The sequence below is a fragment of the Arabidopsis lyrata genome, assembly GCF_000004255.2.
Source record: "Arabidopsis lyrata subsp. lyrata unplaced genomic scaffold ARALYscaffold_3, whole genome shotgun sequence".
Taxonomy (NCBI): Eukaryota; Viridiplantae; Streptophyta; class Magnoliopsida; order Brassicales; family Brassicaceae; genus Arabidopsis; species Arabidopsis lyrata.
In genome coordinates this window covers 9,565,457-9,580,638 of record NW_003302553.1, presented here as the reverse complement: position 1 = coordinate 9,580,638, position 15,182 = coordinate 9,565,457, and the positions used below count along the sequence as shown (strand labels likewise).

At 37.2% G+C, this 15,182-nt stretch overlaps 5 protein-coding genes across 6 annotated transcripts; all 5 read left to right on the top strand.

The window, feature by feature from the left end:
* Nucleotides 1–445: 445 nt before the first annotated feature.
* Nucleotides 446–4,248, top strand: LOC9321520 (CSC1-like protein At3g21620). The gene is made up of 11 exons (XM_002885408.2): nucleotides 446–722; nucleotides 975–1,316; nucleotides 1,399–1,548; nucleotides 1,623–1,758; nucleotides 1,860–1,961; nucleotides 2,036–2,155; nucleotides 2,238–2,318; nucleotides 2,417–2,757; nucleotides 2,833–3,403; nucleotides 3,500–3,733; nucleotides 3,822–4,248. Exons 2-11 carry the CDS (start codon nucleotides 1,003–1,005, stop codon nucleotides 4,041–4,043), a joined length of 2,271 nt encoding a protein of 756 aa, XP_002885454.1. The 5' UTR covers nucleotides 446–722; nucleotides 975–1,002; the 3' UTR covers nucleotides 4,044–4,248.
* Nucleotides 4,249–4,859: 611 nt separating this feature from the next.
* On the top strand, nucleotides 4,860–6,663 carry LOC9321519 (uncharacterized membrane protein YuiD). 2 transcript variants are annotated; one of them, XM_002885407.2, is made up of 5 exons: nucleotides 4,860–5,219; nucleotides 5,548–5,704; nucleotides 5,919–5,969; nucleotides 6,089–6,181; nucleotides 6,379–6,663. In XM_002885407.2, exons 1-5 carry the CDS (start codon nucleotides 5,056–5,058, stop codon nucleotides 6,436–6,438), a joined length of 525 nt encoding a protein of 174 aa, XP_002885453.1. In that variant the 5' UTR covers nucleotides 4,860–5,055; the 3' UTR covers nucleotides 6,439–6,663. The 2 variants fall into 2 exon arrangements, with proteins under 2 accessions (XP_002885453.1, XP_020887900.1); XM_021032241.1 differs by having other exon boundaries at nucleotides 4,895–5,219; nucleotides 5,540–5,704; nucleotides 6,379–6,662.
* A 671-nt stretch (nucleotides 6,664–7,334) lies between these two features.
* LOC9321518 (senescence/dehydration-associated protein At4g35985, chloroplastic) lies at nucleotides 7,335–9,262 on the top strand. Its single transcript, XM_002885406.2, has 5 exons — nucleotides 7,335–8,036; nucleotides 8,131–8,252; nucleotides 8,422–8,588; nucleotides 8,692–8,776; nucleotides 8,909–9,262. Exons 1-5 carry the CDS (start codon nucleotides 7,440–7,442, stop codon nucleotides 9,060–9,062), a joined length of 1,125 nt encoding a protein of 374 aa, XP_002885452.1. The 5' UTR covers nucleotides 7,335–7,439; the 3' UTR covers nucleotides 9,063–9,262.
* Nucleotides 9,263–9,763: 501 nt separating this feature from the next.
* Nucleotides 9,764–11,646, top strand: LOC9321517 (senescence/dehydration-associated protein At4g35985, chloroplastic). The gene is made up of 3 exons (XM_021033246.1): nucleotides 9,764–10,645; nucleotides 10,925–11,046; nucleotides 11,140–11,646. Exons 1-3 carry the CDS (start codon nucleotides 10,298–10,300, stop codon nucleotides 11,387–11,389), a joined length of 720 nt encoding a protein of 239 aa, XP_020888905.1. The 5' UTR covers nucleotides 9,764–10,297; the 3' UTR covers nucleotides 11,390–11,646.
* A 1,333-nt stretch (nucleotides 11,647–12,979) lies between these two features.
* Nucleotides 12,980–15,007, top strand: LOC9319380 (protein ABCI12, chloroplastic). The gene is made up of 7 exons (XM_002885404.2): nucleotides 12,980–13,496; nucleotides 13,585–13,701; nucleotides 13,899–14,135; nucleotides 14,219–14,383; nucleotides 14,495–14,570; nucleotides 14,653–14,717; nucleotides 14,808–15,007. The coding sequence occupies exons 1-7, from the start codon at nucleotides 13,131–13,133 to the stop codon at nucleotides 14,958–14,960; spliced, it is 1,179 nt and encodes a 392-aa protein (XP_002885450.1). The 5' UTR covers nucleotides 12,980–13,130; the 3' UTR covers nucleotides 14,961–15,007.
* Nucleotides 15,008–15,182: the final 175 nt, after the last annotated feature.

Below are 15,182 nucleotides of genomic sequence, written 5' to 3'. Positions count from 1 at the left end.
CAATACCCGAACCGGACCGAAACCGAAACCATAGAAATACCCGAATGGACCATAAATTTATTACCCATTCAACCCGAACCCGAACGGGTTACCCATATGCCCAGGCCTAGTCAGATCTCAAACTTTTTTTAACATAATGTGTCCACTAAACTTTCAAATCAGGGAATAAATAAATACATAGAAAACGTTAAACCAAAGCCGACGTCAAAAAAGGGAAATATAGAATATAGCCGTTATTATAATATGAACATAACATGCTCACACGGCGAGACCTATAACCATTATTGCTTTTCTAAAGAAACTGGAAAGGAACCAGTAACGGACGATGTCTAAACTCTAAACTGCAAAACATTTAATTACAAAAATTATTTTCTTAATTAACGTTATTACTTTATTTAACATAAATTAACCTTTTTTGCCAGGTGTCCATCGCCGTTTAATCCTCGCTTCGCTAAATAAGTTAATTAAATTAATTAAATGGACTCGTAACACCCAAAACGTATGTATCAGCAGAAATCTCACTTCAGTTGAATCTTTGGATCAATTTCCAAAATAAACCCAAAACACAAATTAAAAATCTCATTTTTATTAATGTTTCTCCTTCTCCTTCTTCTGATCCCTATTCCTTTCTCTTCTTCTTCTTCTTCATTCTCTGCTCAACGTTGTTTGACTTCACAGTTAGAAACAAGAAGACGAGTTTCATCACTGAGCTCTTGAGAAAGGTAAAAAATTGAACTTTATCTCAATCTTTTACGAATCACTCATTATATAGTTGATTCAGTGTTTAATGGATTTGACGGAATTTGAAAAGATTATGACTAGGACCCAAAAAAATTCCGATTTCTGGGTAAAAACGAGAAAGTCATGGAGAAAAATTAGCGAAATATTGGCAATTTTGACAAGTCCTTGGATTGCAAGAAACCCTAAGTTTAAAGCTTTAACCTTTTTCGTTTGTTGTGTGTTAAATGTTTCAGGAAGATTGTGTCTTTCGTTCTCTAAATCATGGCTACACTAAACGATATCGGAGTCGCAGCAGCGATCAATATCTTAACCGCATTCGCGTTCTTCATCGCCTTTGCGATTCTTAGACTTCAACCAGTTAACGACAGAGTCTATTTCCCTAAATGGTATCTCAAGGGTTTAAGAAGTAGCCCTATTAAAACTGGTGGCTTTGCTAGCAAGTTTGTCAATTTGGATTTTCGATCTTACATCAGATTCTTGAATTGGATGCCTCAAGCTTTGAGAATGCCTGAGCCTGAACTTATTGATCATGCTGGTTTGGATTCTGTTGTCTATCTCAGGATTTACTTACTTGGGTATGTGTATATGGTGTCTTGTTTATTGAATGTTTTGAACAAGTATGTGTGTGATCTTTGATTTATTCGGTTTAATTTCCAGGTTGAAGATCTTTTTTCCTATAGCATGTATTGCTTTTACTGTAATGGTACCGGTTAATTGGACCAACTCGACGTTGGATCAGTTAAAGAATCTAACTTTCAGCGATATCGATAAACTCTCTATATCGAATATACCAACTGGATCATCCAGGTGAAGAAACTTCTTTAATCTTTGTGGCTTTTGGTTCTATTTGGGGAATGTTCTGACTTGTTGTATATGTACAGGTTTTGGGTGCATTTGTGTATGGCTTATGTTATTACCTTCTGGACATGCTTTGTTTTACAACGAGAGTACAAGAATATTGGTTCCATGAGGCTACAGTTTCTTGCTTCTGAGCAAAGGAGACCTGACCAGTTTACAGTACATAGAAATTCTGAGAAATTCTGAATCTCTTGGTCCATTGAGTTTTAGTTTTCTAGATTCAAATGTCATATGTGATTTGTCTTTTTTGATGAATGTAGGTTCTTGTGAGGAACATTCCTCCAGATCCTGATGAATCCGTTAGTGAACTTGTTGAGCATTTCTTTAAGGTCAACCATCCAGACTACTACCTCACTTACCAGGTAACAACTTTGGTTGTCTCACTTAGGGTGATCCATTTTTTACGGTGTATTTATCTTCTTGTTTAACAAAACAGGCGGTCTACAACGCAAACAAACTGTCTGAATTGGTTCAGAAGAGGAAAAAATTGCAGAATTGGCTTGATTACTATCAAAACAAACACTCTAGGAATCCGACTAAAAGGCCTTTAATAAAGGTAAAACCAATATATGCAACTACATTGCTTTCTTGATCTTCTCTTTGGTTGAATCTTGATAATCTTCTACTTACCTGAGCAGATAGGTTTTCTCGGCTGTTGGGGTGAAGAAGTTGATGCAATCGATCACTACATAGAAAAAATCGAGGGTCTAACGAGAAAAGTAAATGCGTCATCCCTAACTTACATATAATCTTGTGTTATTAAACTTGTTTGATCATCTTGTTGCCTCTTAATCAAAATTTACTTTGATGGTTTCAGATAAGTGAAGAGAAGGAGACTGTGATGAGCAGCACAAAATCGCTTGTGCCTGCAGCTTTTGTATCCTTCAAAAGGCGTTGGGGCGCAGTTGTTTGCTCTCAAACTCAACAGTCAAGAAACCCGACAGAGTGGCTAACCGAGTGGGCTCCAGAGCCCCGAGACATATACTGGGACAATCTAGCATTACCATATGTTCAACTCACAATCCGAAGACTAGTAATAGCTGTGGCTTTCTTCTTCCTCACTTTCTTCTTCATGATCCCTATAGCTTTCGTGCAGACACTCGCCAACATTGAAGGCATCGAAAAGGCTGTTCCATTCTTGAAACCGCTTATCGAAGTGTATAATCTCTCAACCTTAATTTTCATTTCCTTTGCGTGATGGTGTTTCTCTGAAATCATTGTGTTTGTGGACAGGAAAACGGTAAAGTCATTCATCCAAGGTTTCCTTCCGGGTATCGCATTGAAGATATTCCTCATTGTCCTCCCAAGCATACTTATGCTAATGTCGAAATTCGAAGGCTTCATAAGTAAATCTTCACTAGAAAGAAGGTGTGCAAGCAGATACTACATGTTCCAGTTCATCAACGTTTTCCTCTGTAGCATAATCGCGGGGACTGCGCTTCAACAGCTTAACAGCTTCCTAAACCAATCTGCAACCGAAATCCCAAAGACAATTGGTGTGTCGATACCAATGAAGGCCACTTTCTTTATAACCTACATAATGGTGGACGGATGGGCTGGTGTTGCTGGAGAGATACTGAGGTTGAAACCATTGATAATCTATCATCTCAAGAACTTCTTCCTTGTGAAAACAGAGAAAGATAGAGAAGAGGCAATGGATCCTGGAACCATAGGATTCAATACTGGTGAACCACAGATACAACTCTACTTCATTCTCGGTCTAGTTTACGCCGCTGTTAGCCCCATTCTCCTTCCATTTATCCTCGTCTTCTTCGCCTTAGCTTATGTGGTTTACCGTCATCAGGTTCAAAACCCAAATCCAAAAGCCTCTGCTTTCTGATAATTATGCCCCAAGCTTAAGAAGCTAAGATCTAACCCGCTTCTTTTCTTCTTGTTGCAGGTTATAAATGTGTATAACCAAGAGTATGAGAGTGCTGCCGCGTTCTGGCCTGATGTTCATAGACGTGTAGTGATTGCACTAATCGTATCTCAGCTTCTTTTGATGGGATTGCTAAGCACGAAACGAGCTGCTCGTTCGACTCCATTGCTATTCATACTGCCTGTGTTAACCATTGGATTCCACAAATTCTGTCAAGGACGTTACCAACCTATCTTTGTCAGATACCCTTTACAGGTTTATAGTCTCTTCTACTCTATCAGGAAATGAGTCTTCCATTGCTTTTGTTTTTGGTCTTCTTTAGTGATTTTCTTCTTCTTTTCAGGATGCAATGGTTAAAGATACGTTGGAACGCATGAGAGAACCGAATTTAAACTTGAAAACGTTTCTTCAAAACGCGTATGCACATCCGGTGTTTAAGGCTGCTGATAATCTGGCGAATGAGATGGTTGTAGAAGAGCCACATCCGGATCGGACGCCGGATTTAGTGGCGACTAAACGTGGCTCGAGAAGGCTGCATAGCGGCTCTGCTGAAACCTTTACATAGTAATACTACTATTAGAGAAAAGTGTTGATGAGCTTTATTATGATTTTTCATGAACGTTGATTTTATCTTCTTAGGTAATAGAAGAAGTTTTCCAAGTTTATGTTGGTTTTTTATTAATATCAACAACAAAATGTCAGGCGATTATTGTATAGATGAAGAATTGATATTAGGCTCTGAAAGGGCATTACAAAATCTTTATGAGAAATTTTCGAGAGTAAGTAAAGTTCTAAATCAAAATGATCTAACATAAATCAAATAAGTTATTAGATAACTTATTTTGACCCGATCCCTTCCGTGGACATGGGTGAATTGTTATGGATAATGATACACTTCTTCTTATGGGATTGAAAAGTTTTCGGCGGAAGCCGGAGACTATCTCCTTTTATGGGATTGAAAAGTTTTCGGCGGCGGAGTACCTCATTATGGTTTCGAAGACGAATATTGGTTTCGCCTCATGTTGCTTTGAGCTAATAATTATTTTAGATAATTCTTGAGAGTGACATTTCAATTCTTTAAGCTTTTAAAGCTTTATTTTTCCATCCTTCTATATTTGATTTAACCCGCGTACTAATAATATCTGTACCGATTGCCTAACAAAAAAAAAACAAGAACACGAGGTTCTATTGTCTCACATTAACACATCAGTTTTGGATTAGTTCTCTCGAAAATAAATTTTTGTCCGATAATTTAATAAAATATAGTGTTTTGACGAAAAAATAAAAAATTTGACAAAAATATAACAATGTAAAAAATACACCGTACTTTCGAAATTATTAAAAAAAAAACGTAAAAAAGGTAATTAAAAAGGTAAAACTGCTTTCCTTTTCACAAATAATTGATCCTTCCCAAATACGGAATTAACACAAAAAGCCAAAAAGCTTATCAAAAAAATTTCAATACTCTTCTTCTTCTCCTGAATCTCTCTTTACCTTTACGTTGACATTGATCCTTCGCAGTATCTATCTGATTTGATCAAAGAAGAGATCGGGATTTTTCGCGGTTGTATCGCCGAATGGACGAGGTGATGACAGCGGCGGACGCCGGTTCGTTAGGTGGCGGAAATAGGGCGTTGTACGGATCTCCTCCGTCGCAAAATCTGTTTCCTCATAATCTCCCAATCTTCTCCGCTTTTCTTGCCTTCGCTCTTGCTCAGTTCCTCAAAGTTTTCACTAATTGGTCCGTTCAAATCTTTTACCTCCTTCGTTTCTCAGATTGGTTCCATCTGTGATTGAAATCGAGTTGCTTTTTGCTCCAATTTAACAAATTTCGTAGTCTTAGGTTTTGTTTTTTGATCGATTGATTAGAATTTGCAAACTTTTTCATTACCCTTTTGTGTTTTTGATATTAGCCAAATTTTTGGTCTCAGAACTTGTTTGTTGGTATTTGTGTAGCTATAGATCTGTTGTAGTTAAGATTCTTAGATCGTTGCAGAGCTTAAAAGATTCTTTGATGGATTGAAAGATGTGAATTCTCAGTTGTTTCATAATGTATGTTAGATGTTCAGGTACAAAGAAAAGAAGTGGGACTCTAAACGTATGATTAGTTCTGGTGGAATGCCTTCTTCGCATTCCGCTACTGTCACTGCCTTAGCTGTTGCCATTGGCCTTGAAGAAGGAGCAGGAGCACCAGCTTTCGCTATCGCGGTTGTCTTAGCTTGCGTTGTGAGTTTTCTTCTCACCTTGTTTCCCACTTCACAATGTGTAGTTGTGCCATTCCTTTGAACGTCTTACTTCGCTTAAGTTTACATGTGTTGAATTTACAAAGTAACAGCCTTGCTTCGTTTAGTGTAGAAAAGAGATTTTGCTTTCCTTGTGAACAGCCTACTTGATTACATAGTAAGACCAATCTTTTGTATGTTTCTGAATTGGGCTGCAGGTTATGTATGATGCCTCCGGTGTCAGACTTCATGCTGGTCGTCAAGCCGAGGTAAAGCCATAGAAAATTTATTAATCTCATCTGTTTGCATCTTCTTTTAAAGCTCTTTTGTAGGATTGTTCCATGCTTTCTAAAACCGCAAGCCTTTTTCACATGAATGGAAATTTCAGCTGCTGAATCAAATTGTTTGTGAGTTTCCTCCGGAGCATCCATTATCAACAGTTAGACCATTGCGTGAACTGCTTGGCCACACTCCTATCCAGGTTTTTGAACTCAGCAGTCAATTCTCTTTATCCTTGCAATCATTAAACGTTTTAAGTCCAATGACTGTGTCATCGCAATGTTAGAATTAGATTTGGATTTCATAAAGCTGAAACATTAGAACCGAAGCCCCCATATTCGCCATGTATAAACGAGAGGATGTTACAATCTATTGCTAAGTAATGAGATTGAAATACAGGTTGCAGCAGGTGGGATATTAGGATGCGTGGTAGCTTATTTAATGAGGAGCACAAGCTAGTCTCTCTACACAAAGAACAAATCCCAAAATTCTTTTGAAATCGTAGACCCTTCAGGTACTAAATAGATTCAGCGATATCAAGTGACGCTAGATTATTGGAGTAAATGGAAATTGTTAAATCTGTGTAATATATAGATCATAGTTAGACCTGTCATTGTTTAAGCTTACTCCTTCTCAAAATTCTCTTTCTCTCTATATATGTAATCTCTCTATTTCCTCTTCCTCATAATCATGATCATCATCATGCAAAACCATATCTATTACCACTAGACCACAAGAAGTTTTGTGGCCTAAAAGCACATATTGATACCATTATTGATAGAAAATACGAAGCTAGTGAAACTTTGGAGACAGCTTAACTAATTCGTAGATCTGTATTGGATATTATTCGTTAATGACTGCCATTGCAATTGTAGAATCAGATTCCAATTCAGATTTCTGTGTTTCATATTCTGCTTCTTTTGCCTTTAGTGTCTATTGGTTTAAACTCTCCTTTCGAGTGTCCAATTAAAAGAAGTTGTTAAAAAGGTTGACATGATCTCACATTTGGATAACATTTACGAAAAGAACAAAGTTGTCAATTTACTAAAGTCGGCTTCTACTATATTCAGGACCACCATGATTAGGTTCACACTGGTCATTGTCTTGTATCCAAGTTCTTTCACAGAACAACCGAGTCCTAATTCTTTTCACGATCAGGACATAAGACTGCTTACATAAGTAGGTTCCAATCCCATAGAACATGCATTAAAAATACACGTGTAATGTATATGTGTATACGTGTAGATGTGTGTAACGTCGTAAAGTATTTGTTCCCATTTCCACCGAAAGTGAAGATAACTGTGGAAGCAAGAATTTATTCACTTGAAAGAATATATGAGTTAAAGTTACAAATATTCCAAGAAAGATTTTTAATAATCTCATCCTCTGTTTCAAGATTACAAAGCCTCTTAGAGGAGAGCATCACTGTCAAACAAAAAAAAAAACAAGCAGACAAGAAAATGGGATGTTTCGGACCATCAAAGACTTCAAGAACAAGAAACCATGAAAAAGAAACGATGACACGACAAAACCCATCTCCTCAACCTCAAACCATGAGAACTGAAGAAGTTCTGTTGCAGATTCCTAGATGTAGAGTCCATCTCATCGACGAGTCTGAAGCCGTGGAGCTTGCTTCCGGTGATTTCAAGCTCGTTAAGGTCTCAGACAACGGTGTGACTCTAGCTATGATTGTAAGAATCGGACATGACCTTCAGTGGCCAGTGATTAGAGACGAGCCAGTGGTGAAACTCGACGCACGTGACTACCTCTTCACACTTCCGGTTAAAGACGGTGATCCACTTAGCTACGGGGTCACTTTCTCCGGCGATGACAGAGACGTAGCCCTCGTGAACAGTCTGAAGTTGCTAGACCAATTTTTGAGTGAGAATTCTTGTTTCTCGTCTACGGCTTCGAGTAAGGTTAACAATGGAATCGACTGGCAAGAGTTTGCACCGAGGATTGAAGACTATAACAACGTTGTTGCTAAGGCTATTGCTGGAGGAACAGGGCATATCATTAGAGGAATCTTTAGTCTCAGTAATGCTTACTCTAACCAGGTTTAAATCACACTCTCCTATATAATTAGAGGCTCTACAGAACGAGAGATGATAATATGAACATAATATGATTATGTGTTTTATGAGACAACAGGTTCACAAGGGAGGTGACATAATGATTACAAAGGCTGAGGAGAGTCAGAGAAATGGAGGTTACAATAATGGAAACTCCAGTGGTAATGAGAAGAAAAATGGAATCAACACAAACCTTCAACGGTACTCGCTCCTTAGTTTTATAACATTGTTTGTATTTGGCGTTTATGTAAAGGAAAAATATACCACTCAACGCAAACAAAGAATCAAGACATAAATCGTGGTTCTTGAATCTTTTGATATCTTGGCTGCTTTAATTTGTATTTGTTGGATGGATGTAACATGTATATAGAGTGAGGAAGCTGTCAAAGGCGACTGAGAATCTGAGCAGGACGATGTTGAATGGTGCGGGAGTTGTGAGCGGCTCTGTGATGGTCCCTGTGATGAAGTCGAAACCGGGGATGGCCTTCTTCTCAATGGTTCCAGGGGAAGTCCTCTTGGCTTCACTTGACGCCCTTAGTAAGTTACATATAAGGAATTGATTTTTGGAGTAAAAAAATGGAACAAATCAAAGTTAGGGTGAAAAAAACTTAATGGTGTAATGTTTGGTTTTGTCCAATAGATAAAATACTAGATGCAACTGAAGCCGCGGAGAGACAAACTCTATCTGCTACATCCAGGGCTGCTACCAGAATGGTCAGTGAGAGGTAAATATTTTCACCTTACAATCTTCAAATTTGAGATTCATGTTTTCATGATAAGCCACTAGTGATCATTACACAATTTAAGAGTCTTAAGGTGATAATAATCTGATCATAAGGACATATTTGGCAAAGCAGGTTTGGAGAGAACGCAGGGGAGGCGACGGGAGACGTTCTAGCAACAGCGGGCCACGCGGCTGGAACTGCCTGGAATGTTCTCAAGATCCGCAAGACTTTCTATCCTTCATCTTCTCTCACATCCGGGGTCGTCAAGAATGCTCCAAGAAAGTGATATATTGTGTCTTATAGTTTCAACTACTTTATCAATGTATGATCGATGGAAAACCCAAAACCCAAGCTCAGTTTTTATATACTACATAATGTGGACTCATCAGCTATAGTGTGTAATATATAATGTATTATTGGGTTACTCAAAATATCATAAGCTCTACAAAGTCTGTCAAGTTTTATGACAATGACTGGATTGATTAATTTATGATAAGTTTTTGAACAGTAAGTAGCACATTAGTTAGATTTCTCAGGTTATAACATTTATGGGATTTTGGTCTAATGTGTCATATATTGTATCAAAACTTACAAGAATTGCCACAAAACGTTTGTCTTTCCAAATGTGCCATAATAGTGGACTAGACTTTGAAAAGAAATTTTTTGGTAGACAAAAAATGTTGTCCACCTTTGAAACAATAGACTTTTGGTGGACAAGAATTCGATACGACATACAGAAATTTTGGTAGACAAGAATTGTTGTCCACCATTATGGCACATTTAGAAAGATTTATGTTTTGTGGCATTTTTGCTAAGTTTTTGAACAATAAGTAGCACATTAGTAGTTAGATTTCTCAACATTTATTAAAACCTGAGTTCAAATCCATTTTTTTAATAATTTATAGGAGAACTAATACAACTGATTACATGTCAAAACTAGTGTAATTAATCAATTGCAAAACAAAATTAATTTTTATTTGACGCCCTCTTCCTAATTACGTATCAATCTGTTAATGTCGTTAGAAATAATATTAACGATTTGATTGCGTAGAACTAATTCTATTTGTCAACTTTGAAACAAAACATATAAAACTCAATGGTGGGGGAAATTATCAAAGAAGAACAACACGCTTGGGATTATGTATAACATACATTAGGAGAATGATATCACCAAACACCAATGTAAACCCTTCTAAAACCAGTTAAACAAGCAACTGATGAAGTCTTGGTATCAATTATATTGGTACTGAGAATCTTGATAGTGAAGAATTAGTAAGTTGTTCTACTTGTAACTAGCAAGTTGTTTCAACTTTCAATAGAAGACTAGTTACAACTAGAAAAATTAACTAATTCTTCACTATCAAGCTATATGATCATATTTTATGGTCTTACATGTTTGTTGGTTATTAATATGATCAAATAGTAAGTGTTTACGTCATTACCTTCGATCGTCCAACATTATATAGGAACGAGCCTATAAACCAAACTTAAATTTACTACTGCACTAAGAAAGAAGACACAATGTCCTCACCAACCCAACAAAACCAATCTCCCCAAAAGGTGAACGAGGAAGTCTTGTTGGAGAATCCCAATGACAGAGTCCATCTCGTCGATAAACCCGAACCGTTGGAGCTAGCCTTGAGTTTCTTAGGGGGAGACGGAGAAATCATGGAAAACCCTGAGTTTCTAGGAGATTTCATGTGGGAGAAATCTTCAAGTGCTTCAGGTATGAACAACAATGAAATTGATTGGAAAGAGTATGCACCGAAGGCTGAAGAATACAAAAGCGTTGTAGCCAAGGCCATCGCCGAAGGAACAGGGCATATCATCAAGGGAATCTTCACTTGTAGCAATTCTTACTCTAAGAAGGTCTCATACATATAAGTCCCTCTCATGATGCTTATGAGTGTTAATATTAGTTGATTTTGATTTGAATCGAAATGGTTGTTATAGTGAAGAATCATGAACTTTCAATTCAAACCCAATTTGTGGAAAGACTAATGTGTTTTATTTACTAGTATAGATCATCTTAGTTTTGTGTTGGATTTTTAAAAACTATTATATGAACATGGAGATTTAAGACGCACATATTGTAATTTTTATTTATTATAATAACAATATGGTTTTATTTTCTTGTAATAAAAACAGATTCGCAAGGGAGGAACGATTGCTGAAGAGGTTGAGGAAAGAAGTGGTGACATATCAGAAATTGGTGGAGGTGACAACAATGAAACTAAGAAGGAGAATAAACACAACAAAAATCTTCAAAGGTAATCAAATTTTAATCTCTATCCCGCAAAGTTGTATATATTATATCAAACAATAAAATCTTGGTTATTTTGTTGGATGTAACATATACATAGAGCGGAGAAGTTGTGGAAGGTGAGCGAGGCTATAGGAATGGCGGTCATAGAAGGTGAAGATATGGTGAGCGGTTGGATGGTAGCTCCGGTGGTTAAATCGAGGTTAGGAAAGGCATTGTTATCCACTGCTCCAGGAGAGCTTATCTTGGCATCACTTGATTCTTTTCGTAAGTTACATAGAATAGCTCCACTAATTGTCAGTCTATACTCTTCTTCATTTATTTTGAAGTTTTTGGGATCAAAATTTTAATAAATAAAAGAGAGAAAAAGTTTGATGTGATCAATAGATAATATAATTGGTGCTGCTGAAGCGGCAGAGATACAAACTCATTCTGCCACATCCATGGCTGTTACTCGACTTGTGAGTAAGAGGTAAAAATTTCACTTTGTGATCCTCAATTTTGAGATTGAATAATGTTTCTATGTAATACGTAACACACCGGTATTTGAATCAAAATAATGATTATATCCGTAGAAAATAAAATCGAGTTGGTAGGATCCCACATTTCTAATGAGATATGTTCTTGTAGATTTTTAGTTAACTAATGATTTTTAGTACATACAATCTATATACTACCAATTTGCTAACTAATGATTTTTAGTTAGCATTTTAATTTGTTTGGGATTGTATAGATATATGATAAGTTACATGACCATCCCATTTTACAATTTATACATTTTTGTGATGACGGTACCACAGTGTTGGAGAGAAAGCCGGGAAAGCCACCGGAAAAATACTAGAAACAACGGGCAGTTTGGGCCGAACCGCCTGGAATATTCAAAAAGCTCTCGAGCCAACTTTTTCCATCACCTCAAAAATTGTCAAAAATGCTCCGAGACAGTAATATACTTGTTGGAACTTGTTTTTGACAAAATGGTTTTGACCATTGTTACGGTGGATTTTCCGGTGAAGACGTTCATCGGAATGACCGGTTCTTGGGAACGATGGAATCGTTGCTGCGAGCACTACGTGATGGTGTATTGGAATGTCAAAAACGGAGTTCGTTTGAATGAGAAATGGAGGTCCAAAGTAACTTGCTTGCTTAGCTTGGAATTTTGACTTAAAGTCAAAATTGTATACTTTGGAAGTTAGAGGAGAAATCCAAACATACATGGGTTGGATTTGAGATTTGAAATTTGGGAAATAGGCTTACAACCCATATAATTATTTTATTTTCCCAAATTTATTTTGATTTAAATTAGTGATTAAATCAAAAATATCTACCTTAATGATTGTGTGTAATCAATTGAGACAATTAGTGTCAAAAACGTTTTTGACTTTATCGTGAGATTTAAGTCTCTTGATTGTGTCATTAAGGTGATATATTCTCCTCTTTGATGCCATGGACGTGGAGCTCTTGTGCTATAAAGTCATGGTCATTGTCTCTCATTCTAAGCATCGTTCACCAACATAATCTCCTTCCTCTTCTTCTCTTTTCTAGTTCGAGTCTGAGAGTACAACATAAGGCTAGTGTTCGATTAGCTTTTGATTTGAGGTATGCAATCAAAAGGAGAAACAGTTTTATCATGGGACTCTAATTGTCATCAAACCGGCACACTACGGGGCGATTTTTGAGTTAAGGAGAGAGATCATCAACGTTCTCGACTCTGTTTACCACCGTGAATCTTCGTTCTTCAATCATCCTTTCGGTATTGTTGATTTTTGATACTTATTCTATGTTATTTGTTTTATAAATATTAGATTGTGCCCTTATTGAAATATAAGTTACGTTTTCAATTATCAAAAAAAGAAAAAAAGATTTATACAAAAAGTATGTAAGAAAATTCAAAGCGAGTCTATATATCAATCAAATTCGAACAAGAAACGGAATCCAAAATTTTGGTATATTTTGACTTTTGTTATTGCGAGAACCAAAGTCAACGTCTGACAAAACACACGCAACAGTTTAACACTTACAGTGTCTCTCTACCACGTACAATTAATTTCCCGCTCTAGGGCATATGTCGGATTCGATCTGAAATCGAAACTCATGAATCAATCCAATCTTGCAACACCAAGTCTCTCCCTCACCGTAACCCTAATCCCCAAACACCCAATTCGTCATCTCACAGCTCCAATTCATAACCGGAACCGGAATTTTGCAAACCCTAAGCTTTTCTTCCCGCTCCGGCTTAATGAGACTCCGTCCTCTCTCACCTCGAAAAGGGTTTTCGTGGTTAGAGCCACCGTCGACGGAGACGGAAAAACCAGTAATTGGGTGAACCGGTTACCAATTCCAGGACTCGGAGCCGAAAATGTCTTTAGATTGATTTCAAGCGCGACGGGAAGTCCCATTGGACAATTCATATCGTCCCCTGTTACATTTCTCCATTCGGTGGATCCGAGAATCAAATTGGTATAATGAGTCTTTTTTTTTGGTTAGAGCAATCTTGATTCTTGATTCTTGTCAAAGCTTGAATTTTGGTATTTGTATATATGTGCAGGTATGGCTATTAACTCTAGTTGTTCTTCCAGCAAGAGCAAATATAGTTGTGCGTTTAGGACTTGTTGTATGCACAGCTCTTTTGTCAATCCTTGTCCTCCCTAGACAAGTATGGATGGTGAGTTCTTTTTCTCTGTCACAACTCTGTTTCTATACGATTTAGTTATGTTGGATTGTTCTCATGTATATGCAGTTCTTGAATTAGTATGATCAATGCGTTTCCAACTTCTTGTAATTACAAGTTCTTCTTCTTCTCTTTGGTTGCTGTCTTGTGATCTATCTTCTTCGTTGATTTTCCTAACTTTGTCATGTAAGGATCAATTGGCGAGAGTGTCGCTTCTTTCGGGAATTCTCTTCATAACATTGGGGCTAGGTTCAGATGGTGCACCTCCAATGCTTCAATCAAGAACCCCACCTTCTTCAATCACAAGCTTGCCTAATCTTCCCATGTCTTTGAGCGGTTATTCGTACATGTTACTTAAGCTTGGTCCGTTGCAATTCACAAGGAAAGGTTTGTCTGTTGGAAGTACAGCCGCATGCTTAACCTTTATTGTAAGTCGGTTTTCGACTTCCACGGTTTCTCCTTTTTTTGCCTTATTAGATCACATAATAGATTAATTGGCTTTTTGTCACAGATCTTCCAAAGTGCTAGTATTTGCCTTGCAACCACAACACCAGAACAACTTGCACTAGCTCTACGTTGGTTCTTGTTCCCGTTGACATATATTGGTGTTCCAGTCGGTGAAATTATCCTCACGCTACTGCTTTCACTGAGATTCATTAATTTGGTTTTCGATGAGGTAAAGATCTATAAACAACATCTCCCGGCTTCACATTTATGTTATCAATCAGCCTAGTTGTTCCAAGTTCTAAACCTCATAATGGTACATTGTGTGCATGTTACATTGTAGGTCCGAAGTGTTTCATTGGGAATTGTATCCCGAAGAGTAAACTGGCAGCAGCTTACTGTTCTGGAGACACTTGATAGTAAGAATCTCTATTTCTATATACATCTCCTGGTTTTCTCAGTCTTTCCGAAACTCAACTTACAAGTGATCGCTTTTTGTAGTTTTCGCGTCATTCATACGCCGCATTTTCAAGAATATATTTCGACATGCCGAGCAAATATCACAGGTCAAATAGATTTCAGTTATTATCTCATTGATTTGAGAATCAAATAGGAACTCTCTGTTGAAGATTTATGTGTATTGTATTTATGTGCAGGCCATGATTGTTAGAGGCTTCAGAGGAGAGAGCAGTAGCCACAAGATCTACTTCTTCTCTGGCTCATCGAATAAGTTTGCAGATTTTGCATCAGTCTTGTCTTTAATCGGTGTAATATCAACCGCGCTCTTGTCTGAATACTTTCTTGTCTAATTTTATTACTTGATTGTTTCAATCTAATCTCTCTTTCACACAATAAACACTTTCTTTATTTCTTGATATAAAGCAAACAAACAGGTTAAAATCAAGACTCATACATGCGAATCAGGTTCACTGGAAATCGACCCGAGACTTGACTAGTTCAAAGATCTTAAGAATAACCTTGTCATTAAACTCCTCGCCCTTGCGTTCGTGAAGCATTGTCACGCATTCCAC